Source organism: Trachurus japonicus, chromosome 1 (assembly GCF_045865225.1).
Source record: "Trachurus japonicus isolate A0001 chromosome 1, Traja_1.0".
In the NCBI taxonomy this organism is placed as follows: domain Eukaryota; kingdom Metazoa; phylum Chordata; class Actinopteri; order Carangiformes; family Carangidae; genus Trachurus; species Trachurus japonicus.
Genome location: NC_140907.1, coordinates 5861669 through 5882798, shown reverse-complemented (window position 1 = coordinate 5882798; position 21130 = coordinate 5861669). Strand labels below are relative to the sequence as shown.

The window sequence follows — 21130 nt, the reverse complement described above, 5'->3', positions numbered from 1 at the left end:
GCAGAAGTAAGCGGAATGTTTGTGTTAATATAAGTCTTAAATAGTTATATCTTCCGACAGCAATCACTTATATAGAGTGTTTGGTCTGAAACACGGGTCTGTCAGTCACTCTGCTCTGCTGTAAGCCGAGGAGAAAACTATCTTTGTATCCTACAACCTTTATCCAATGAGGAGAGAGAGCGGCATAAAGGGGCGGTCCTCTCTGTGTGTGCAGCCAAGGGATGCGCGTGAATGTGGTGACGTAGGGACGAGGGCGGGGACTGCTAACTCCATCGGCTGACAAGAAGTTAGCCAAAACCACCGGATCGCTTACTTCTGCTTTAATAATGTCAAAAAATCAATTTTTGGTTTCGGCGGTCTTTAAAAAAAAACAAACACTGAGGTGTCATGCTGCATTAACCTGTGTGGACATGAAAACAACACTACACAGTCCTTATGACAGAAGAATGGGCTATTTAAAGTAGGGGTGCACCGAATGGCATTTTTTTGGCCGAAGCCGAATACCGAATAAAGTCAAAACGCTTGGCCGAATAACCGAATAATACCGAATACCGAAAGTGGTTATAAAATTTTTAAATAAAATATTTTTTTAAACTTAATTTTCAAAGAAAGTAAATGTTTATTGACTATTCTGACAGTTTTTGAATATTCCAGTTGCCGTTGCTCATCAAAAAAGCACAACAAGTTATATAAAGTTTTTCATTTAGGCCTATATCGGCCCATTGTGAGTGCTGAAAGATGCAAGTACATTCCAAAAAAACCCAGGTGTCTTTTAAAACAGTGGTTCCTAACCTTTCTTGGTCAGATTTTTTTTAATTCATCAATTAGGCTACTAGACATTTCAGGCGACCTCGTTTCAATTTCAGGTGACCCCACGTGGGGTCCCGACCCCAAGGTTGGGAAACACTGTTTTAAAAGACGTCGGCCACGGACGGAGTGGGCGACATGCTGGGACGAGGAACTTTCGTTTTAACTGCTGCAGCCGTCTCTCCCTCTCGTACTCAGCATGCTGTTCATGGTGATTGGTTTTTAAATGATTCATTAAAAGGTGCGTGCCTACAGGAACGGTCCCCTCACTCAGTCCTCTCAGTGGCCGTGTCTCCGCCGCAGACAGGACGCACCGGGCTCTTGGAGCGCGAGCAACGGTGCGCGCGGTCGCTGTGCAGCTTCCCCTCCACTGCTCTTGTTGCTGTTGTTTTTCCAGCAGTAGGAGTCACTAATAAAGCTGGGGTTTAAGCTGCCGTTTCGATTGTCGCGATCGCGTATTTATCAGACTTTTTTTTTTTTAATATTCAGCCTTGCTTTGCGCTCATTCCACCGAAGGCCGAATGTTGCTTTTTTTGCAATATTCGGCCGAATATATTCGGTTACCGAATAATCGGTGCATCCCTAATTTAAAGTTGATGTTCTGCATTAATTCTTCTCCCATTAGAAGAATATGTAGGTAAGCCCACTTTTGCATTAAAAAAACGTCTATACCGTGAAACCGGTATGATTTAAAAATAAATAAATAAATGTGACATGAAAATTTGGTCGTACCACCCAGCCCTAAAACAAACTCTTCTGAAATCTAGTAAAACATTTTCTCTCCTCTCTCTTAGATCTGGGATCACTGTCCTGGGATGACCTGGAGAATGACCTTCCAGACGAGCTGATCCCAAACGGCGGAGATTTAAGCCTGATGGGTGGGATGCCTTCAAACGGCGGAGCAGCACCTGGAGCCGGTGGACCGGGCGGTGCCCCCGCCGGCCTTGGCGGTGGAGCCCCCGTCGTCCCGGACGCAGCCGCCAAGCACAAGCAGCTGTCGGAGCTCCTCCGGGCCGGCAGCACCTCCAGTCTCACCGGTGCGGGGCTCAACTCGGCCAGCCCGCAGCCAGGCGGTCTGGGGCCTCAGCTGGGCACACCGCTGGGCAAGAGCCCCCTCGGCCAAGGCTCCCCTAACAACCACCCGTCCCCCCAGGCCCAAAAAGCTGGAACACCAACTGGAATAGTAGGACAGAACAACAACAACAATACTGCAACAATGGGCCGGAATGCAGCAGGCTTCAACCAGGCCATGATGAACAATAACCAGGGCCACACCGGGCTGCTGGCCCAGGGGGGGCAGCCCCAGCCCGGACAGGTGATGAACGGTGGCCTGGGACTCGGAGCCGGCAGAGGGAGGGGGGCGGGGGTGGCGGGCATGCAGTATCAGGGACCAACAATGCAGGGAGCAGCACCAGGACCAGGAGGAGCAGGTAGTGCTCTGGCAGAGACCCTCACCGCGGGGGGGCAGCAGATGGGGGCTCACGCCACCCTCAGTGCAGCCCAACAAGCAGGCAGCATGAACAAGGTGAGTCACAGCCTTATTTTCAGTTTTGCGTTGGTGCATGTGCATTTCATGACTACAGGATCAAATATAAAACTGCATCTATCATTTGCATAAAATGATTGATTTGACGTGGATTAGATCGTGGGTGGAAACTATTTAAACATTTTGACACTAATGAATCGGGGTCATTTTGAAAGCGTGCAAACTCCTGACAGGCGACTGATGTAATAAGACGGTTGATGGTGATGAGTTTTTGCTTGTTGTTGCTCTGAGCCCCGTTCCTGTGCATCTTTGCTGATCCAGACTAACAAGTCACAGTCAGGGCTTGACACTAAGCTTTTTTCCAAGTAGCACTGTGCTACCATGCTGAAAAATTTAGTAGCGCACACATTTTTTAGTAGCACAATAAAAATTTTGCAGTTTTGGTGAAAATATCATTTTCAAACAAATAAAGTAGATTTGGCCTATAATCCTAACCTTGTAGACTAATTTCTAATGTTATAACTGGCTCTTTGCTTTAACAAAAATCAGGAAAGACAAACAATGCAAATATTTGTGAGAAAATAGAATATTTATTACAACCAATATTAGTTTTTAGTTTTGCGCTGTATGTGTGTGCATGTGGCCCAGGGGTGGGGGTATTGATGAGCAGTGAACCTATATTTCCCTCAGTATAAAAAGCTGAACATTACATACAGGGCTCTACACTAAACCAAACATTTTTCCTCAACAACCTGTCACACAAGCAGCTCCATGTTGCCCCTGTGTGATGTTCAGGGACAGGTAAGACAGGGAGCTTTGAGGTTGAAGTTTATATGAATGTTGCACTGTGAGACTGTGACCACATGTCAGCTGTTCTCACCGCGACGAGCGTTTTTTTTTTTTTTTTGATAGCTCCGCGGTAGCCTCGGAGGCCACGTCTTTCCACCTAAGGGGGCAGAAACGGGGCAGAGCTCCGTGTGAAACAGTAGGAGAGACCGTGTACCGGAGGAAGAAGCAGGTCAAACATGCACGGAAAAAAGCGCGTTGCACTGAATGTGCGCTGCTACGGTGTCGCCTTGGCGTGCATGATGCGCGTCTAACTTGAAAATAATGTGCGGAAAAGACATTATATTTGAACGGCCCCGATGTACACAAGCTTTAATCCAGGCGGCGGCCAAAATCACCAAACAGGCGGCGGGGGGCGGGGGGAAATACTGCTCAGGTTAAACAGCATGCAAAGCGGTGCATGCAGTTTCGGTCGGAGTCGCACTGATGCGACTGAATGCAATTTTTTATTCGCACGGGATATTATCAACTCGCAAATGCGAGCAAAACAGTCGCACTGTCGAGCCCTGACAGTTAATATGATCTTGGAAACTTGGAACTCACTGGGATTTGTCAATCCTGGGCTAAGTAGTTATTTTGAAAAAAATAGTGCATTGTACCGTATTGTTTACAAAGTCTTGCCGTCCTCTTCTCCAATTTTATTGGCACATGCCTATTGGGTGCATTTCCACCATATGAGTGATACCCATGAATCTTAAACAGCTGGTTTTCTCAGCAGCACCACTTCTGTTCAGAATCTAATAGTTATGTAAATGTTTTTCTCTTCTTCAGTTTTATTTGTCTTTTTACCAAAAGGATATGCACAGTGGTTCTTGTCACTGCTTTCCCGGATGATCTACGGTCACCGCCTCTTGAATTTGAAAATGTCTTGCATGTCTCCGGACATATGGCAAACTGTCAAATCCCAATGAATTACCAACTGTGAATCAAACAGCCTCATATTAGGAAGGAGGCTTAGTCTGGATGTAGTGGCTTGTTTTTGTAATGCGGTTGTAACAGTGTGATAATTGCTTGCGCTCAACTTCATGTCCAGTTATTGGGCTAGTTAATCAGAGTGGAGATGTTTCATGAGCAACCATATCATCACTCACGCTTTCTCTCAAAAGACTCACTATGGCAGCAAACCAAAACCTTAGAGAGCACTGACGAGGACCTGGAGTTCCTCCCACATTTCAAATTGCTCCCTTTTTTTTTGTGTTTGGGCTTTGTGCGTCTGTATCTGTACATCTGTCATCTGTTGCTCTGTTGGTTCATATGCACAATCTTTTCTCCCTCTCTGCTCATTCCCACTACTCCGATGAGTAAGAAATGAAATGTGCATTCCTCATTTGGCAGCTGTGCTCTCACTTTTGGCAAGGAATGGGATATTGACTCGGCTGTCAAATGCTCAGTCATTGTTAAGATTAATCTTGGGACTCTTCAACAGTCACGCGAGTGTGTGTGATTGCGTTTGTGTGTATGTGTGAGAGAGAGTGAGTTCATAATGTCATGGGCTGCTTAACTCATTGAGTGCCAGACCTTTTATAAAATGGTCAGTGCCAGGTGCCAGCGTTTTGGGGCATTCTGAGTAATATGTCAAGACCCAGAGAGTATTTTGTACTATGACTCTGAAAACACCAAACAGCTCAAAGGAAAGAGGAGACTCTCTATTTAACTAGGGAAAAAAACATTTGTTTGTACCTTGTTCCATTCTTGATTTATCTTAAGTTGAATAGAGCCTGGTTGCACCAAAAAGACCACTTTTTTCTAGAAAGCTGAGAAAAATGCATTTTTGTGAAAGAGAGTCTCTCAAGAAAAACAGTGATTTATCCGTTTTAATTTTGGCTTCAAAAACATGTAAGACGTCTGAAAATTTCATTTCACATGTTTTTTCATTGTACAAAAAAAACAAAAAAAAACTAAAATACAGCAAGTAGGAGTCTTACTCTGCAGAGTGATGCCTGCTCTCCTACTCCTCCTGCAGTTGCTGCCCCCTCACCCTCTCCTAACCCCCTCCTCCCCCCTCCCCTCCTTCTCCTCCCCTCTCCCCTGCTGCATCTCCTCGTCTCTGAAGGAGGGAGGGAGACGTCGTGTCGTCTTCAGCCTCTGTGCTGGACGCGGCCGCGGCAGCGACGCACCGCGCTGATCTCTCGGTTCGTCGTCACGACGTCGGTTAGACAGGTGAAACTGACTCCGCGATCCGCTTTCGCTTCGGCATTTCGGTGCTGATCATCTAAATGAGTTTACCTTTCCTGCCTCCTCTGATCACTTCATGCTGGAGCTATGCTAATAGCATCCGTGGCTAAGCTTTCCTCCAGCTCCACGTTACACTTGTTCCAGGCTCTGCCCGTCGTTTTCCTCTAGAAATAGAAACTTTTCCCAACTTTTTTATCTCTGTACCGATCGTGCTCGTCTTCTCCTTCTTCTTCACTTCTTGCTCTGATCTACAGTCTTCTTCGTTCTACACATCCCAGAAGCCCCAAAATTACTCACAGTGTGCGCAACAGCGTCCCCATTTACCAGCCGCAGAAAAGTGCATTTGACGTATATATACGTCAATGGCACTCAAGCGTTGGATTTTGATTGACGTATATATACGTCAATGGCACTCAATGAGTTAAACATGAGCTCGCCACCAATGTGGTTTCACAGGAAATCAGTAGGAAGCCATCTACTCTACTGGCTGTGTGTCAGAGCCAAGACACCAAAGCAGTACGTAACCACAACACAGACAGATGCTGCCAGCTTCTGAGAAAGAGACTAGGGAGAGATGGTGAATCTGTGTGTTGAAATCCTTTGTTGAATAGAGAATGTACATGAGCTGTAACCACAAAAGAGATTAGAAACCAAAGAGTAAGTGACTTTGAAGGGGGACTGTCAGCATTTTGACTCTGGTGCCTGTGTGTGTGTCGTAAGCTCGGCCAGTTTCCTGTGATTATCATGTCACCAACGGCTCCAGAGGAGAAAAACCACCAGACCCAGTGTGCAGCTTCCTCCATTGTGCTTTTTTTTACTCGCAGGTTGTAAATCTCCTTTTGGGCATTTGTGTCGGGTCGAGGCTGCTGTCGCTCCTTCTCCCGGGCCTCGCGCTCCCTTTTGTTTGCTGTAAATGCGTGGACACTCCCCTTTGCTTTCTCTGGCTTATTGGGCGGCTGCTTGCCTCGTCAGTCACGTAGGGGAGGACAGGTATTGTAAACCACTTAATCAGTTAGAATGACAGAGGGAGCGAGCGCGGCGAGGAAAAGGAATAGCGTGACCTGGCAGTAGAGCGGCGAGATGATAGGTGGCGACCGTCCTGCTTGCCGATGTGTGGAGTGTGTTGGAGAGCAGTGGGGCTGAATGGGAAGAGAGGAGAGCGGTGTGTGTGTGTGTGTGTGAGTGAGTGTGTGTGACCGCCTGCTCAGTGCTCAGCTGTGTTGAAAGGCTGCCAGTGTCTGGTCGTCTCAGCTGGGTCTTTTTTTATCTGGTCTGTTGGAGCGGTGTCAACAGCCTGAGGGGATACAGCCTGGCCTGGCATGGCAGAGTCTGGTCTGGTCTCTCAGCAGCTCAGTGGATGAGAGAGCAGCAAGTTGATCAGTGTGTAAAGCATGGCACTAACAGGGGTTTTAATCCCTCTGGCACCTTGTAGTGTGATTTATGCAGTCAAGGCACTTGAAGGAGGGCAATATGGGTAAACTCTTCTGTCACTGTAATTTAACCTCACTGCTTTAGTGAGGTACGTTTTATAAAATAGCAGCCAAGTTTTAATACATGAGTTCTGCTGTAGATTTTACAAGGTATATAATGTTCAGTTTTTGTTTAAAATGTTTTACAGATGTGCTGCTCAAATTTAGAACCATTTAGCGGGTTGTTATTGGGCTGTTTCTATTATTTTATCTGCTTCGTAATCAAATAACAGCACCACAAATAACATCTTTTAAAATGATCCTATAGTTAGATCAACACCTAAAAGGAATTCAAACAAAAATCAATCATTATTCAGCATTACAAGTGTTGAAGTTGGCAACTGGCAACTGATATTTTTGTAACTGATGTATTACGTCACAGGAAATTAAAGCAGAAGTAAGCGAAATGTTTGCGTTAATATAAGTCTTAAATAGTTATATCTTCCGACAGTAATCACTTACATAGAGTGTTTGGTCTGAAACACGGGTCTGTCAGTCACTCTGCTCTGAGCCGAGGAGAAAACTTTTCTTGTATCCTACAAGTTTTATCCAATGAGGAGAGAGAACGGCATGAAGGGCTGTGTGTGCAGCCAAGGGATGCGCGACGCGTGAATGTGGTGACGTAGGGACGAGGACCAATAGATCCATGACGAGGGCGGGGACTGCTAACTCCATCGGCTGACAAGAAGTTATGGTGTGTTCAAGGCAACCCGTAACTCGTGTTTTTCCGACCTGTGAAGTCGTACCAGTTCGATCTGGTACGAGTTCACGGGTCGGAAGTTACGAGTGGCCGTTATAGTGACTTTCACAGACAACAGGTCGGAAAAACACGAGTTTACGGGTTACGGAACGCTCCTAAGTCGTGACTTGAAGCTGTAACTTACAGTTTCAAAAGCCTGCCTGGAACGCAGCATTAGCCAAAACGACCGGATCGCTTACTTCTGCTTTAATAGATGAACATTAATGCTTCAAATTAGGAAAGTGCATTTGAATAAATTTCCTTTATTCCATCATTGGGTGAAATTAACGCTATTGATGTTAAACAGTGGCGGTTGAAATTGTTTAATAAAAAATGGAACAAAAAAAAAACATGTGCAGCCCAAGGCTCTGAACCAAAGTACAGGTTATATTCTCAGCCCATCCTGACCCGCAGCCTGGAGCTGCGTCGGCCCATGGGTTAAACCGGGGTGCTGGGTCTGATGGATACAGTTAATGGGAATGGGTTAAAAGATACCCAGCCCGCAGAGATAGGAAGTAACTCCAGTCAAATAACTCTTGTTGAAGATGAGCAGGTCAAGATGCTCAGGTGTGAGATGGTTGCAGCATAATGACGGTCAGTCCAGCGGCGGAAAACGCCCGCCATCACCACGCTCTCTTCCTGTTTACCTGAGATGCCTACAGTAGCCGCTGCACCTGCAGCCGAGTTTGAGTTTTCTCAATAGAACATTTTAATTGCATCCAGTTTTTCAGCAAGCAGTCTCTGTATTTACCTTGAAAACGGCTCCATTTCGTAATGTTCCATTATTATCTCATAGCGTGATGATTGTGCAGCTCACAACTTGTCCACGAAAGCGTTTTGGAGTTTTGGGATTGTGTATCTGATGAGTTTGATGAGGGAAACCAAGAAATTCCCTTAGCCTCCATAGCGTAGCTCCGAGCAGCCTGACGCTCCGCTCCTCCGTTCTAAAAATAGCTTACACTGACAAATAAAGGTAACGAACCTACTGCTATGACTATAGCGATTATGGCAGTGGGCCAATTTGCCAAAATGTTGAACTATCCCTTTAATGGAGAGAGTAGAGCGAAGCACGATCGCAGCCTGAAGCATCAGTGTTGCTGCAAATATGACAAAAGAGGAGGCTGCTGTTAATTTCTGACAGCTGAACATTGCGCTACTTTTAAATATGAAGCTTTATTCATTTAAATTAAATAAACTAGAGCAACAAGTTTTTTTAAATTGTATTTTATATTGTTTTCACATATTTCACTGATCGAAATTATAGAATACGAGTGTGTGTTTTATTGTGTGCGTATGAAAATAGTGTTTTTTTTATGTGCTGTGGCTACAAGCAAATCTCATATTGTCTCTGTACAAAGACAACAAAGACTTATTCAAGATTTGCGTTTGGGCAACACTGAAATATAACAGGCAAAACATCGAAATTGATTTATTCATGGCCACATTAAGTGAAATTATTAACTTTACCGATTATCCATCTGTCCTGCTGTGGACAACTTCTTTCAGTGGTGAATGACTGTATAAAAAATAAGATATAGGCTATAGTCTAATATATAATGAGCTCCTGACGGGTGAGGAGGCGGAGACAGCTCTCAGCGGAGACGCTCAGAGAGAAAGTCAACAGCAGCGGATCAGCTGATCTCTCCCTCCGTACAAACGCTCCGTTCTGATCCAGCTCCACTGGACTTTCAAAGTAAAGCTGATGCCAGCTGTAAATGAGTTAAATAGTGAAACAGCGGCGCTTTTATCGATAGTTTTATGCAGTGGCGAAAGTTGTCTGCTACGGGCCCTAATGCAACAAAAAAAATTTGCGGGCCCTATAATAATAAGGGGGGGGGGGTTAGACTGTAGTATATAGGCTACTCCAGGCCTGTGTGGAGCGTGTGTGGCGCTGTAGCGTTGCCACACATAAACACTAAAGACAGAGAAGAAGACAGAAAGTCCCCGCTGTATTCAAACTCAAACATGGGATTAAATGTTGACAGGGAGTTGTGTCAGAGTAAATATCACTGATGATTAAACAGGTGTGATTCAGCCGCAGTGTCTGAGCGACCCGACGGTAGTCGGCCGTTGTTGTTACGTCCAATGTGTTGCCTGCTGCAGTGGTGTGTCTCAGGTTACAGGTAGAGTGGTGGGGGGCATGACATTATCGTTTCAGAAAAAATCTGTTTTGGGCGTCCAGACTGGGGCGGCGTTCTCAGATTTTCCCACTCTGGGACACGTTTAAAAAAAATACCGTTTTCACCCCCCCGAAAACGCCGTCCGTCTGGACGCGATGCCGATCTGATAAAGTAGCCTATTTATCCAGATTCAAAAAAGCCGTATCCATCTGGAACGGGGCCCTGAGTGAGTGACAGCGCTGTCCGCTGTCTCGGCGCTGAACGTGTCACTGCTCGTGAGAGACACAGAGAGAAAGAGACAGGGAGAGATGGTCAGGGATGGCGCTGCGCCGCCGCGCTGCCGACAACAGGAGAACTGTCACCTGTCACCGGCTATGCCCGCGCGCATGTTCATAATCCAGAATAACGTTAATGAATTACAGTAATGATGTAAAAGCCAAGATGATTTAATACAGTAGCCTATACTACCAATTGATACTTTAAAAAAAAAAAAAGTTGTATTATTATTATTTATTTATTTTTTACCGTTCACCGCGGGCCTTTTTTGGCCACGGGCCCTAATGCAACGGCATTACTTGCATTAATGGTACTTTCGCCACTGGTTTTATGATTAAACTCTGAACATAACCTGGTCGGACCATAAATTACCGTGGTGATCTAGTCGGTTTAAAAGAGAGCCACCTTTGCAGTACAGGAGAGCCTGGCTTTTTAGACTCAACACTAGGATGTATATCGTTAGGATTTTATCGATACCGATACCCATACCGATACTCTTATCGATACTACAACATGTAATTTAGTGTAAAAAATAAAGATGTTAAAGGTGTACAGAAAAGAAAATTGAATTTAAGCCCACTCTCAGGGTTTGAAATTAACTTTTTGACCTACTAGCCAAGTGGCTAGCCAAGTGGCTAGTAGGTCAAAAAAGTTACTCGCCAGACAGATTTTTTACTAGCCAAAACCAACAAGTTGCTTCACTATTGTATTTCGACGTCACTAGTTATATAGCAGTCATAGTAGTACCATATAACAGTCATCCTGTTCTTCTCAATCAATTGTGCTCTGTAGACGATGACCTTTCAACTTTTCTGGAATAACAGTAGTTTATGTGTGGCAGCCTAAAAATATATATATATATATATATATATATATATATATATATATATATATTTTTTTTTTTTTTTTTTTGATGACTTTCTTTAATGGAAGCAATTTCACAGGTAGCAACATGACAGTACAACGTGACATAGAGACTTCCATTCTTCCGTTTTTTCCCCAGTTTTTTTTATCCCTCCCACAATCCCACCCCACTCAAAGAAGAACAGTATAATAATAATTTTTAAACAGCGCTTCACCAACTCTCATCTCTGCCTGTCAGTCCACCTGCCGTCTCTCTCTCTCGCACGCACGCACGCACGCACACACACACGCGCGCGCGCACGCACATACACACACAGACACGGGCGCATGGACAGTTGGCGCTTTGCCGCTCGTAAATACGCTATATCGCGCTGATTGTACAGTGTTCAAATACTACCCCCCACCCCCCCGTCCGTCCGTCCGTCCGTCGGATAGTCCGACCACCGACTCCGGCGTGCTAACAGCTACCAGCTACCAGCTGCTACAGCAGCTGACTGAGCCTTTTGGAGCCGCGGCTCGGCTCACGTTAACGTGGACTCGGTGCGTTCCTCTCGGTCAGCTGTGAAGCAGCAGCGGTCTGATAAGCATGATGTCCGTCACGTGTCCCGTTATGCGCGACTACGTTGTGACGTTGTCAGGTGACTATAAGCTTATAATACACTGGGGGAAACCCTGGAAACAGATTGGGAGTCTCTTTTTTTCTAGCTCGCCAAGTGGCGAGACAGTTAAAAATCTGTCTCGCCACAGAGAAATCTGGGTCGCAAATGGCGAGTGGCGACCGCTAATTTCAAGCCCTGCCCACTCTGGATCATAAAATTAGTGTAATAACTCATCTATCAGACGATGTAGGTCAAACTTTGTGCAAAATTCTATTTTTGAGTAAATCCGGGATGAAAGTGTGTATTTTAGTGTAGTTTTTTTTTTCGCATTGGATAATGCAGGCGCACGGATTATACGTCAGCCTGTACACGATTCATCAGCCACTGATATTGGATCCGTAATCCGTCATTCAAACGTCTGACACACGCACACACACACGGAGCTCGGTCTCGCCCCAAGCTTTGAATATCCCGCCCGCTCGATAACGACCAATCAAATTCGTTTTCCTCACTCGGGTAAACTCGTGTTGCAGCTCGTGACAACTCGGCGCGACAAACAGGACAAACGGCCATTTCTGCACACCTTTAAAAGATTCAACCATTTTTTTTTGTTTTTGTTTTTTTTAAATTGGGGGGTAACACCAGCAACATAATAAAAACAAATTGACAGCAGAGAAGAACACCTCCTTTAAACCCTGAGCAAGTCAACAGTTAACCTGCAGAAGCTGCAGTTAATCTGTCATCATGATAAAATAGGATCTCCATCTATGGTTCTTGATGAATAGTTAGCTTTTTTACTTATTGCTCTGACTCACAGTTCACGTCAGCTCAGGTGATCTGCAGGTTGTTGTTTCACGTCAATGCTACGACGCTGCGCCCCGTGTGTGCGTGTGTGTGTACAGCTCACACACAGACACACACACACACACACACACACACACACACCGTAACGCTGCATCTACAGCAGCCAGTCCATGTTCTTCACGCCGTAGACCAGTCAATATATGCGTGTTACCTCAGAATAAACGACACAAGCAGCTCAGTGTTTCCACAGTCGGAGTTTTCTCCTCCTTTCTTAGCGGAGTATCATCACGTTGCTCTGACTGCACTCTGCTCCTCACAGCAGCAACATGAAGCTGCTGGAGCCTCCTCTGTCTCCTCACTGACCTGCTGCTCTACTGGACACTCCCTCCGCCTCCGACATGAATTAAAGTACTTTGCTGGGTCTCGGTGCGAGGCTTCAAACACATGACGACCCGACACAGGCGAACGGACCGGGCCGGACTCGTCTCGCTCCACGTGCACCGTCAGGCCGTGTGTCGGATTTGATCGCGCGGCGCGGAGAGATGCCGCTGAGACTCGCCGCGGCTCGCCCAGTCCAAGTGCTGATTAGAGCGGCAGGGATCAGCTGCGGTGACCGCCATGTAGAGGTTCCGTGGCGCTGACGAACCCGGTGGAAATTGGGGGGTGACAAGCTGCTGTGGCGGCGGTGTCATTATTACGTGACGCTTAGGGAGACGTTCAAAAAGTACCGATAAGAGTACCATTAGTCCAGAATCTTAACGGTACTCTGGTACCAACGCAATTATGGACCGGTACCAAAAAGTACCGGTCCACGGTATACATCCCTACTCAACACACCTCGCTAACCCACGGCTTCCTGCCCGGCTTGATGCGGTCGCTCGCGGCTCAGGCACAAAATAGACCAGACGCCAAAACGATCGCTGCAGGGCGCGAGCCGGCGCAGAGGTGCACGCCGCGGTGCATCTGACGTGGTTCGCGGCGCTCCCTCGTCCGGTGTGTACCCGGCGTGAGCGCTGGTATTTAAAAATCAGATGGCAGAGGGAGAATAGCGCCGTTTGGTTGCTTGGGCAGCTTGGGTGCTTCAGGTGGAGAACAGTTTTATCAGACCAACAGGTCCGTTTTGACCGCGATTGACTCCTAGATGTCCCGTTTTTCAAGGGGGGCGGGGGCCCGTGCAGGCGGGGCGGGCCGCCCCGCCAATAGAACGGTAGGGGAAACACTAAAGTTGTTCTTAATTACCTGTCAGGGCGGCTAATTGAAGAAACACGCTGAAATAGAACAGCATTTATGTGGCAGCTCCCTCAGCGACTCGCTGTAGTGTCAGGAATGTTTTTAACGGTGTTGTCTCAAATGGAACCATTGGTTGCAGGCCGTCTGGTAGTTGTAGAACAGAGGGGAGGAGGAACAAGGTTGGAAATGTTTGTGTAAGGGTGAACGAGTCCTTGTTCCTGCCAATAGCTGGTGTCATGCTGAGCTGTCGTGGTGCCAGAATCTCAGTGGGCTGGGCTAGATCAACCCACTGGTTTCTAACCAGCATGGTTAGCCTGGCTCAGTTATGTTGGTGCCTGTATTGGCAGAGAGTCTTGTGTTGACAAATTGGCTTTAAGTGGAGACAAAACCTTTGTTGGCAGGTTGATGCTGTTTTGACACGTGTCAGTGTAACGGAAGGTACAAGAAAATCATAAGCCATCATCTGGACTTTTTTAAAACACAGTAATCTGCCTGATTGCTGTTCAGGAACAATTTTTTTGTTTATGGAAGTAGTTAAGTTAATGGTGTCGCATCATTTTCAGAAAGATGATAGCTGCTGACAAGGAAGTAATAGGGGTTTGGCTGGTGGGGACAGTGAGTTAAAATCACCCAGATAAAAGTCTAAGCACATCAAACCCCCAACTGATAACAAAAGATCAATTGATACTATCGGTTAAAGGTGAAAACGTCCACTTTACCACCTGATCTTGGCCATTGGTCTGACAATTAACAGACTGTGCTCCAGACTGAAGCAGGCCTGGAATCATTTTGAGGTTTAATGCCAGTCCAACTCTGTGTTACCTGAGCAGTAGTCTGGCTGTTCACAATAGAAGTTCATGTCTCAGCGTGATTATCTGCATGTGTGTGCTCTACAATCCCTCTGTGTTTATACACTCCACTGGACTCCTGTGTAATGATATTGTTTAAGTGGGTTAGTCTATGATAGTTTCTTCTAAATGGCTGGTTAAAGGGACAAGGAGGAGTTTTGGAAAAGCAAAGTGTTTTCACACTACATTTATGAGCCTCTGCGCGCACTGTAAAATTCTTTGACCGGCGCAAGACGGACTCATGTTTTCATTCATCAAGAATTAAAGTCAGAGGTTCGAAGACGATCAGATACCGTCGTAGTTCTGACCGTAAACGGCAATTCGGCTGCGTTATTATCATGACTCGCCGCGAAACCGAAAGTAAAGAAACACTGGTCGGCTCGACCAGCATTTCCACCACCACTAATAATAACAAAATCTAATTCTGATTCTGAAAATAACGATAGAGACAAAACGATATATCTATCGAAAATGGGCCCATTGGGGCAGTGCGTGGCGCAGTGGTTAAAGCATGTAGAGGCTACAGTCCTCAACGCAGGCGTCCCCGGTTCGAATCCCGCGTCGGGCAGACCTTTCCTGCATGTCATTCCCCCTCTCTCTGCCTCCCCCTTTCCTGTCTATCTCACTGTGCTATCAAATAAAAGAACATGGGCCCATTAACAAGTGTGGGTAACGTAGATTCATCCACATTAATATGAGACTTTTTTATTGTCACGGAATTTTTCGTTCTGCCGATGGAGAAACTCCTCGTTGTCCCTTTTTAATGGTTGGTTAATGAGCATTGACTGTTGGTCAAGACAAAAATGAACTTTAAGTTTATTCATACTTGAGGTATTCAGGGTTGTAAAACAGCTGTTCCTATCTATAAGCTAATGCTGCCACATTATTACATTAACTTCTCTTCATCCGTCTGTTTTTTCCCCCAGATGAGCCTTGGTAGCAATGGGGGTCCGTTCGTAGGTCAGCCCTATGGCCAGGGGGCGGCAGGGCCGGGCCAGCAGCTAAACCCTCAGCAGCAGCTCCAGAACAAGGCGGCCCTTGCCAACAGTCTGCCACCCTTCCCCAGTGAGCTCAAAGGGGCCGCTGTCACCAGCGTGCCAAACATGGTTAGTGCTCCACGTAGAGACAGTGTTTTAGTGAACAGTGTTTTAGACAAATGAATTTTGAACAAATTTAGAAATCTCTGTAAATAATTTTTCAAGTGTAAAGTGTATAAATGAAGTATAAATTAGTACTATTCACATTTATGTCTTCCACATGATTTCACTGTCTGTGATCAGCGTTTCAGTACGGTTAATATTCTGTACAACTTGAATGTTGTTGTTGTTCCATAACTGTGACTGGTGGTTGCAGCCTTTCAGTTGCTTTACCTTGCTTTCACAGTGATTCATGATGATTTCAAGTTGACATATTATATCACTAATTTGCTTGCTAATTAGATCTATTTAGTACAGTAAGACAGTCTCCAAGAACTTTGTTTTTTGTTGTTTTCTACTATTCAATAGGAAACATGCCTGTATTGTATTTATTGACTTCATTGGTAATTTTTCTAAAAAGTGAACAGATCTTGGATTAAAATAATGAGAGTTCTTTCTTCACATTTCATATTTTGTGTCAAATTAATAAATTAATCTACAGTTGAATAAAATGAAGAAACACTTTAGAAGCTGTAACCAGTAAATGTCTCACAACTTAAAATCTGAAGAATCAACTCACCTTTGTTAACTCATTGAGTGCCGCGCTCCTTTCCAAAGTTTTAGTCAAGTGTACCGGCAATTTAGACCATTTTTGACGATTTTTGTAGAGCCACAGCGTATTCTATATTATTGCCACCAACACATACTGTGGCTCATTTGAAAGGTGAAACTTTATGCTTCAAATGGCCACAAACCGTTTGTTTCTACGTGCCTTCGTTCCTGAGAAAAGTCAAGCTAAACATGGCTGGGTTTCACCAAAATCCCTGCTTTTTTTCTAGAAAAGGAGATACAGCGCAGGGTTTCCCCCAGTGTATTATAAGCCTGGCGGCCCACCAGGCCTTACCTGACCCCCCGCCAGGCTAAACATCGTTTATTAATTTTTTTAATCAGTTTTTATACTCCTTAAACACGTGATCAGGTGTCTTTTTCATCACCTGACAACGTTACAACTTCGTCGCACATAACGGGACACGTCACGGACATCATGCTCATCAGACAATAGACAGCATCAGACCGCTGCTTCACCAGCTGACCGAGAGGAATGCACCGAGTCCACGTTAACGTGAGCGGAGCCGCAGCTCCAGAGGCTCAGTCAGCTGCTGTAGCAGCTGTTAGCTGTTAGCTGTTAGCTGTTCGCTGGTAGCACGTCGTCCCCTGCAGCGTCAGAGCTCTGGACTCCTGTGAGCCGCGGGGCTTTTACCTGATGTGAAAATGATCCATTGTTTCATTTTTCAGCTCGTAAAGTTCGCGATCACACACGTTTGTTCTAGTAGATCCGTGAGTGTCACGTTTCCATGACGACTGACCGGAAAAAGAGCGTGGTACGTCATGTGCACGTGACTCCAGATGTAAAAAATCTCGGAGCAAAAAAAAACAAACAAAAAAAAAACATGGGTGATGGATCTATAATACATCCATGGAAATAAGGCTAGACTTTAACAATGGAAACACCAGGCAGTTGTTTTTTAGTTTTTAATGCAAACAGTTGATGTTATTTATTTAAATATTTTTTTATAATTATAATTATTAGGCCTACTTTATTTTTTGTGGTTGATTGAACAGCATTTCAAGAGTGCCTTTCTGTAAGACTCTGCTATAGCTGGTGTTTAAATAGGTTACATAAAGTCTTATAATAACAGATGTTTATGATAATATTTTCAAATTTCTAGTCAACTTTTAACATTGATCTTAAGGCCTTATGGAATCACACCTGCTAAATGCTACTGCTCCATTAATGAATCTGTTCCCTACAGGGCCCTGCCATAAGTCAGGCCCCTGTCACAAAAAAACACGCTTGGGCACCGGTGGCCCGCTGATGGGCCGCCGGTGTCACCCTACCACCGGGCTTAACCAGTTTTCTGGGGGAAACCCTGCAGCGTCTTTTATGAAAGGTGCTCTGTTTGTGCCTGTCGCTCTTCTGACACTCGCATTTCTGGATCAAAGGGCTCGTGTAAGATAAATATATACAACAATTGTTGTTCTATTCACAAAACCACCATCGGGGGCGGGGGGGGGCGCCACTCAACAACAATAACACAGACGCACCGTGCCGTGTCACAGCCTCTCACCGTGGAATGTGATGGTCTCTCAGCCACAGCAGGTCGGGAACACCGGCCCCACCGGTGGTCACGGTCCTTCTGTGGTACGGGTCGGTGCCGGCGGCCTGCTTTGGCTCAGAGACCATCACATTTTACCGCGGGAGGACACAGTGTTGCTGGAGATGAAGACCGGGCGGGACTGTTGGCTGAGAGCTTCCTGTTTCGGCTCCGAGCTGCTGGAGGCTCGCGGGTGAGAGCGGAGCAGCTGCTGCATCCACATGCAGAACTCCGTTTGCAAAAGCTGAGTTATGATGAAAACTTCCAGATCATGAACTGTCATAAGTTTTTGATCGTCATCTATTTCAGTTCTGCTCGTTGTAGAGTCCCCAAATTTACACATAAGGTGTGTTAAATTGTCTATTTTCATAATAAAAAAATTTAAAAAAGCAAAAAACGTAAAATTACGTTTTTGGCACTCAACGCATGGGAACGAAAAACGAGAAATTACGTGGTTGGCACTCACACAAGCAAAAAAAAAAAAAAGAAGCTGACAGTTTTAACCACTTAGAACAAATGTTGCCTCTTGTTTGTCCACCATGCAGCAGCTCCAGCAGCAGCCTCAGCAGCAGGCAGCAATGCTTCCCCTGGCCGGCGGTGGAGGTGTGGCGGTGCCTTCGGCCGGTCCCACAGCTGACCCAGAGAAGCGCAAGCTGATCCAGCAGCAGCTGGTCCTGCTGCTTCACGCACACAAGTGCCAGCGGCGAGAGCAGGCCAACGGGGAGGTGAGGGCCTGTGCCTTGCCTCACTGCCGCACCATGAAGAACGTCCTCAACCACATGACCCACTGCCAGGCCGGCAAATCCTGCCAGGGTGAGTTGGAATATTTGAAAGTGAAATATATGCTGTGTAATGCTGTACAGTATGTATATACAGATGTACACCACCGTTTCAAATATCAAGTTGAACTGTGACTACAAAATTGAAAACTTAAAAGGTCTTATCATTCCCTTTATAACCTTTTGGGCTCCAAGCTGGTAGGTTTTTACACCTACCACATACAGAAAACTGTAGGCACAATAACACCTACTACACTGTGTAAAGAGCAAACAAAGAAAAACTCACTACAGCAATAGGGGAAAAAATACATGGGGATCTACCTAATGGAGCAATCCAGTGTGCAGTGGGTGTTAAGTGGGCAATTCAGATGAAATGCTGATAACGTATAACCTCTAAATGTGGAAAGAATGTTTCTTGATGAAGTTGCACAATGATCATTTATTTTACACCATGATCAGGAGCTTTGATTCAGGAATAAACAATCTCACACTTCAGAATATTTCTTAGATACACAGCTAGAGAGGTTCTTTGTCCTTTTGTCCTATTGGTAAAAACACCCTAATTAATTAGATCATTTAAAACTCACTGTTCTGCTTGGAGCTGAAAAGTTCTCTCATCTTCTTTTGGTTGCTTTTCCAATGTAAACTGCCTTTACAAACATGATGGTTGAGCGTATTTCACCCAAATGTATTGATTACTAATGAAGTTAGTTTGATTAGGAATTCTGTGGAAACAATGGGCCTCATTCACCAATATCTTCTTAAGAATCTTCTTAGATTCTTTCTTAAGTTGTTCTTAAGAAGTTCCTTAAGAAAACCCTACGTCAGATTCATCAACGCGTTCGTAAGCCTCAGAATTGTTCGCAGCTGTGTTCCTACTTGATGAATGCCATCTCCTCGTAAATTGAGAGCGTGTGCCAGGTGAGTCTAATTAACATAGGATTAGCATAGGTAACTGCCCCATCAATGCCCGTAAAAGGGCATGAGACTGCAGGGCCGTGTGCAAACAGAACCCACAGGCACTGAGCAGAGAAGGTGGAGTGAGAAAGAAAGTTGAAATGTGGGAGGGAGCACCAGACTCCAAACATAAAAAGAACTTTAGTAATGAAGTGGCGCTACTGCGGCAGGAATGAACCAAAGAAACAAACAAAAGGCTTATATTTAGTTTATATTTTTATATTTAGGCTATATTTAGTAGCGTCAGCAGTGGATGCAGCTCTTCGGGTTGTTATCAGAGACCACACTCTCACGTGTGTGTAGTGTGAACACTTACAGTAAGTGCACTGTTGCAGCCCGCAATTAGGAAAAAAAAAATCATATCGGCAGCTGTATGCCCCCCCCCCCCCAAAAAAAAGATATGATATGAATTAAGTGTCTATAATGTTTTTTAAGAGACTGCAATGATTTGTCAATTATTATTATTAATATATATGATTATTAAAAACATCATAAAAGATAAGAAAATAATTCTTATTCAAATCATATAATATCATACAACTGCAGAACAAAAGAAAACGCTATAATCGGTTATTTTTGCAGAAGTCTCAGCACTTAAAAGTGCGTAAGTATACTCCTGACTGTTCTTAGATTTTGTTCTTAGTTAAGAACAAATTCTGGATAAGAAAACATTCATGAATGCCACAATCTTCGTAAAAACTTCGTAAGTAGGACTTAAGAACAAATTTGTTCTTAAGAACGGTTCGTGAATGAGGCCCATTGTCCTTATCTTCACTGCATGGCTTTAAAAATAACACATGAACCTTAACAGACCTCAACTATATAATCGACCAGACGTAACCACAGTGATAATAAATCCTGAAGATTAATAGGGGCTGGATGCTAGATTTACTTAAGCCATATTTGGTTATGTCTCATTAATTGTTCCGCCTTGCTGCCCCATTATCTCTTGCTTTACATCCCTCCCTGATCTCCATGGCGAGGCCACAAGCCCGGCCAGGGCCAAGCAAATGCTTCCGTCGACTGCTCGTCCGTCACACCACGTGTTTCTGCCCAATTCAGACTCACATGGGGATTTCCATCCAATCAAAAGTTACTCAACAGTCATCCCCTCCCACTCATTTGCCTGCTTACCGTTGCATCTTGTTCTGCCGCCCCTCCCACCACCAGTCTCTTTATCTCGATTTGTGATGCTCCCAGTTGCTACTTGCTCTTGAACTGTCTGGTCCTCTCCGTCCTGTTTCACCCTCGGAGTTGCTGTGATTTTTTTCCCCCCTCTTATTAAAAACAAAATGCCCTTAAGCTATATTCAGTTAACTCCAGTGTGTTTGCGCTGCTCTTGGACTTGAACGCTCAAGTCCAATTTCAAGCCAAACATATTCAGAAGCTCGTGCGTGTTAAGCGTACAGGAGTCTGTGCTCCTTCCATGCCAGCTCATTTCCTCTCACTCAGAATCTCTGCTTCTCACTGAAATGAAATAACAATTGCGCCAGTTTTTTTTTTTTCCTTTTTTCCCCTAACACATAGTTATCGTCTCTAAGATTTTAGATTTAGCTGATGTCTGTTGGCTTAGTTCATGTTCACCTGAGGAACCCTGGAGTCTATGGACTGCTTGATTTGGCTTTGGCCCTGGATCGGAGGCCTTTTTCTTGACTGCACACTGACTCACAGAAAGCCACCAACATGATAGCACTGCTGTGTTTGAGTCTTTGCCAGTGGTACTGGCGTTCGTACAAAGATAATAAGATTTAATTTTGTTTCTTTGTGCATAGTCCTTGAAGCTGTGTAGTAATTGCGTATGGAGCAACGCTTAGCAGCACAGATAAAGAGCCGGGGCAG

General features: G+C 45.1%; 1 protein-coding gene across 3 annotated transcripts in view; it reads left to right on the top strand.

The window, feature by feature from the left end:
• crebbpa (CREB binding lysine acetyltransferase a) overlaps positions 1 to 21130 on the top strand; it is a 91620-nt gene that overhangs the window by 28816 nt on the left and 41674 nt on the right. For all 3 annotated transcript variants that reach the window (XM_085801688.1, XM_085801600.1, XM_085801771.1), the window contains exons 2-4: positions 1602 to 2332; positions 15190 to 15369; positions 18101 to 18368. In XM_085801688.1, coding sequence (XP_085657814.1) covers positions 1602 to 2332; positions 15190 to 15369; positions 18101 to 18368 — 1179 coding nt within the window. The remainder of the gene's footprint in view (positions 1 to 1601; positions 2333 to 15189; positions 15370 to 18100; positions 18369 to 21130) is intronic.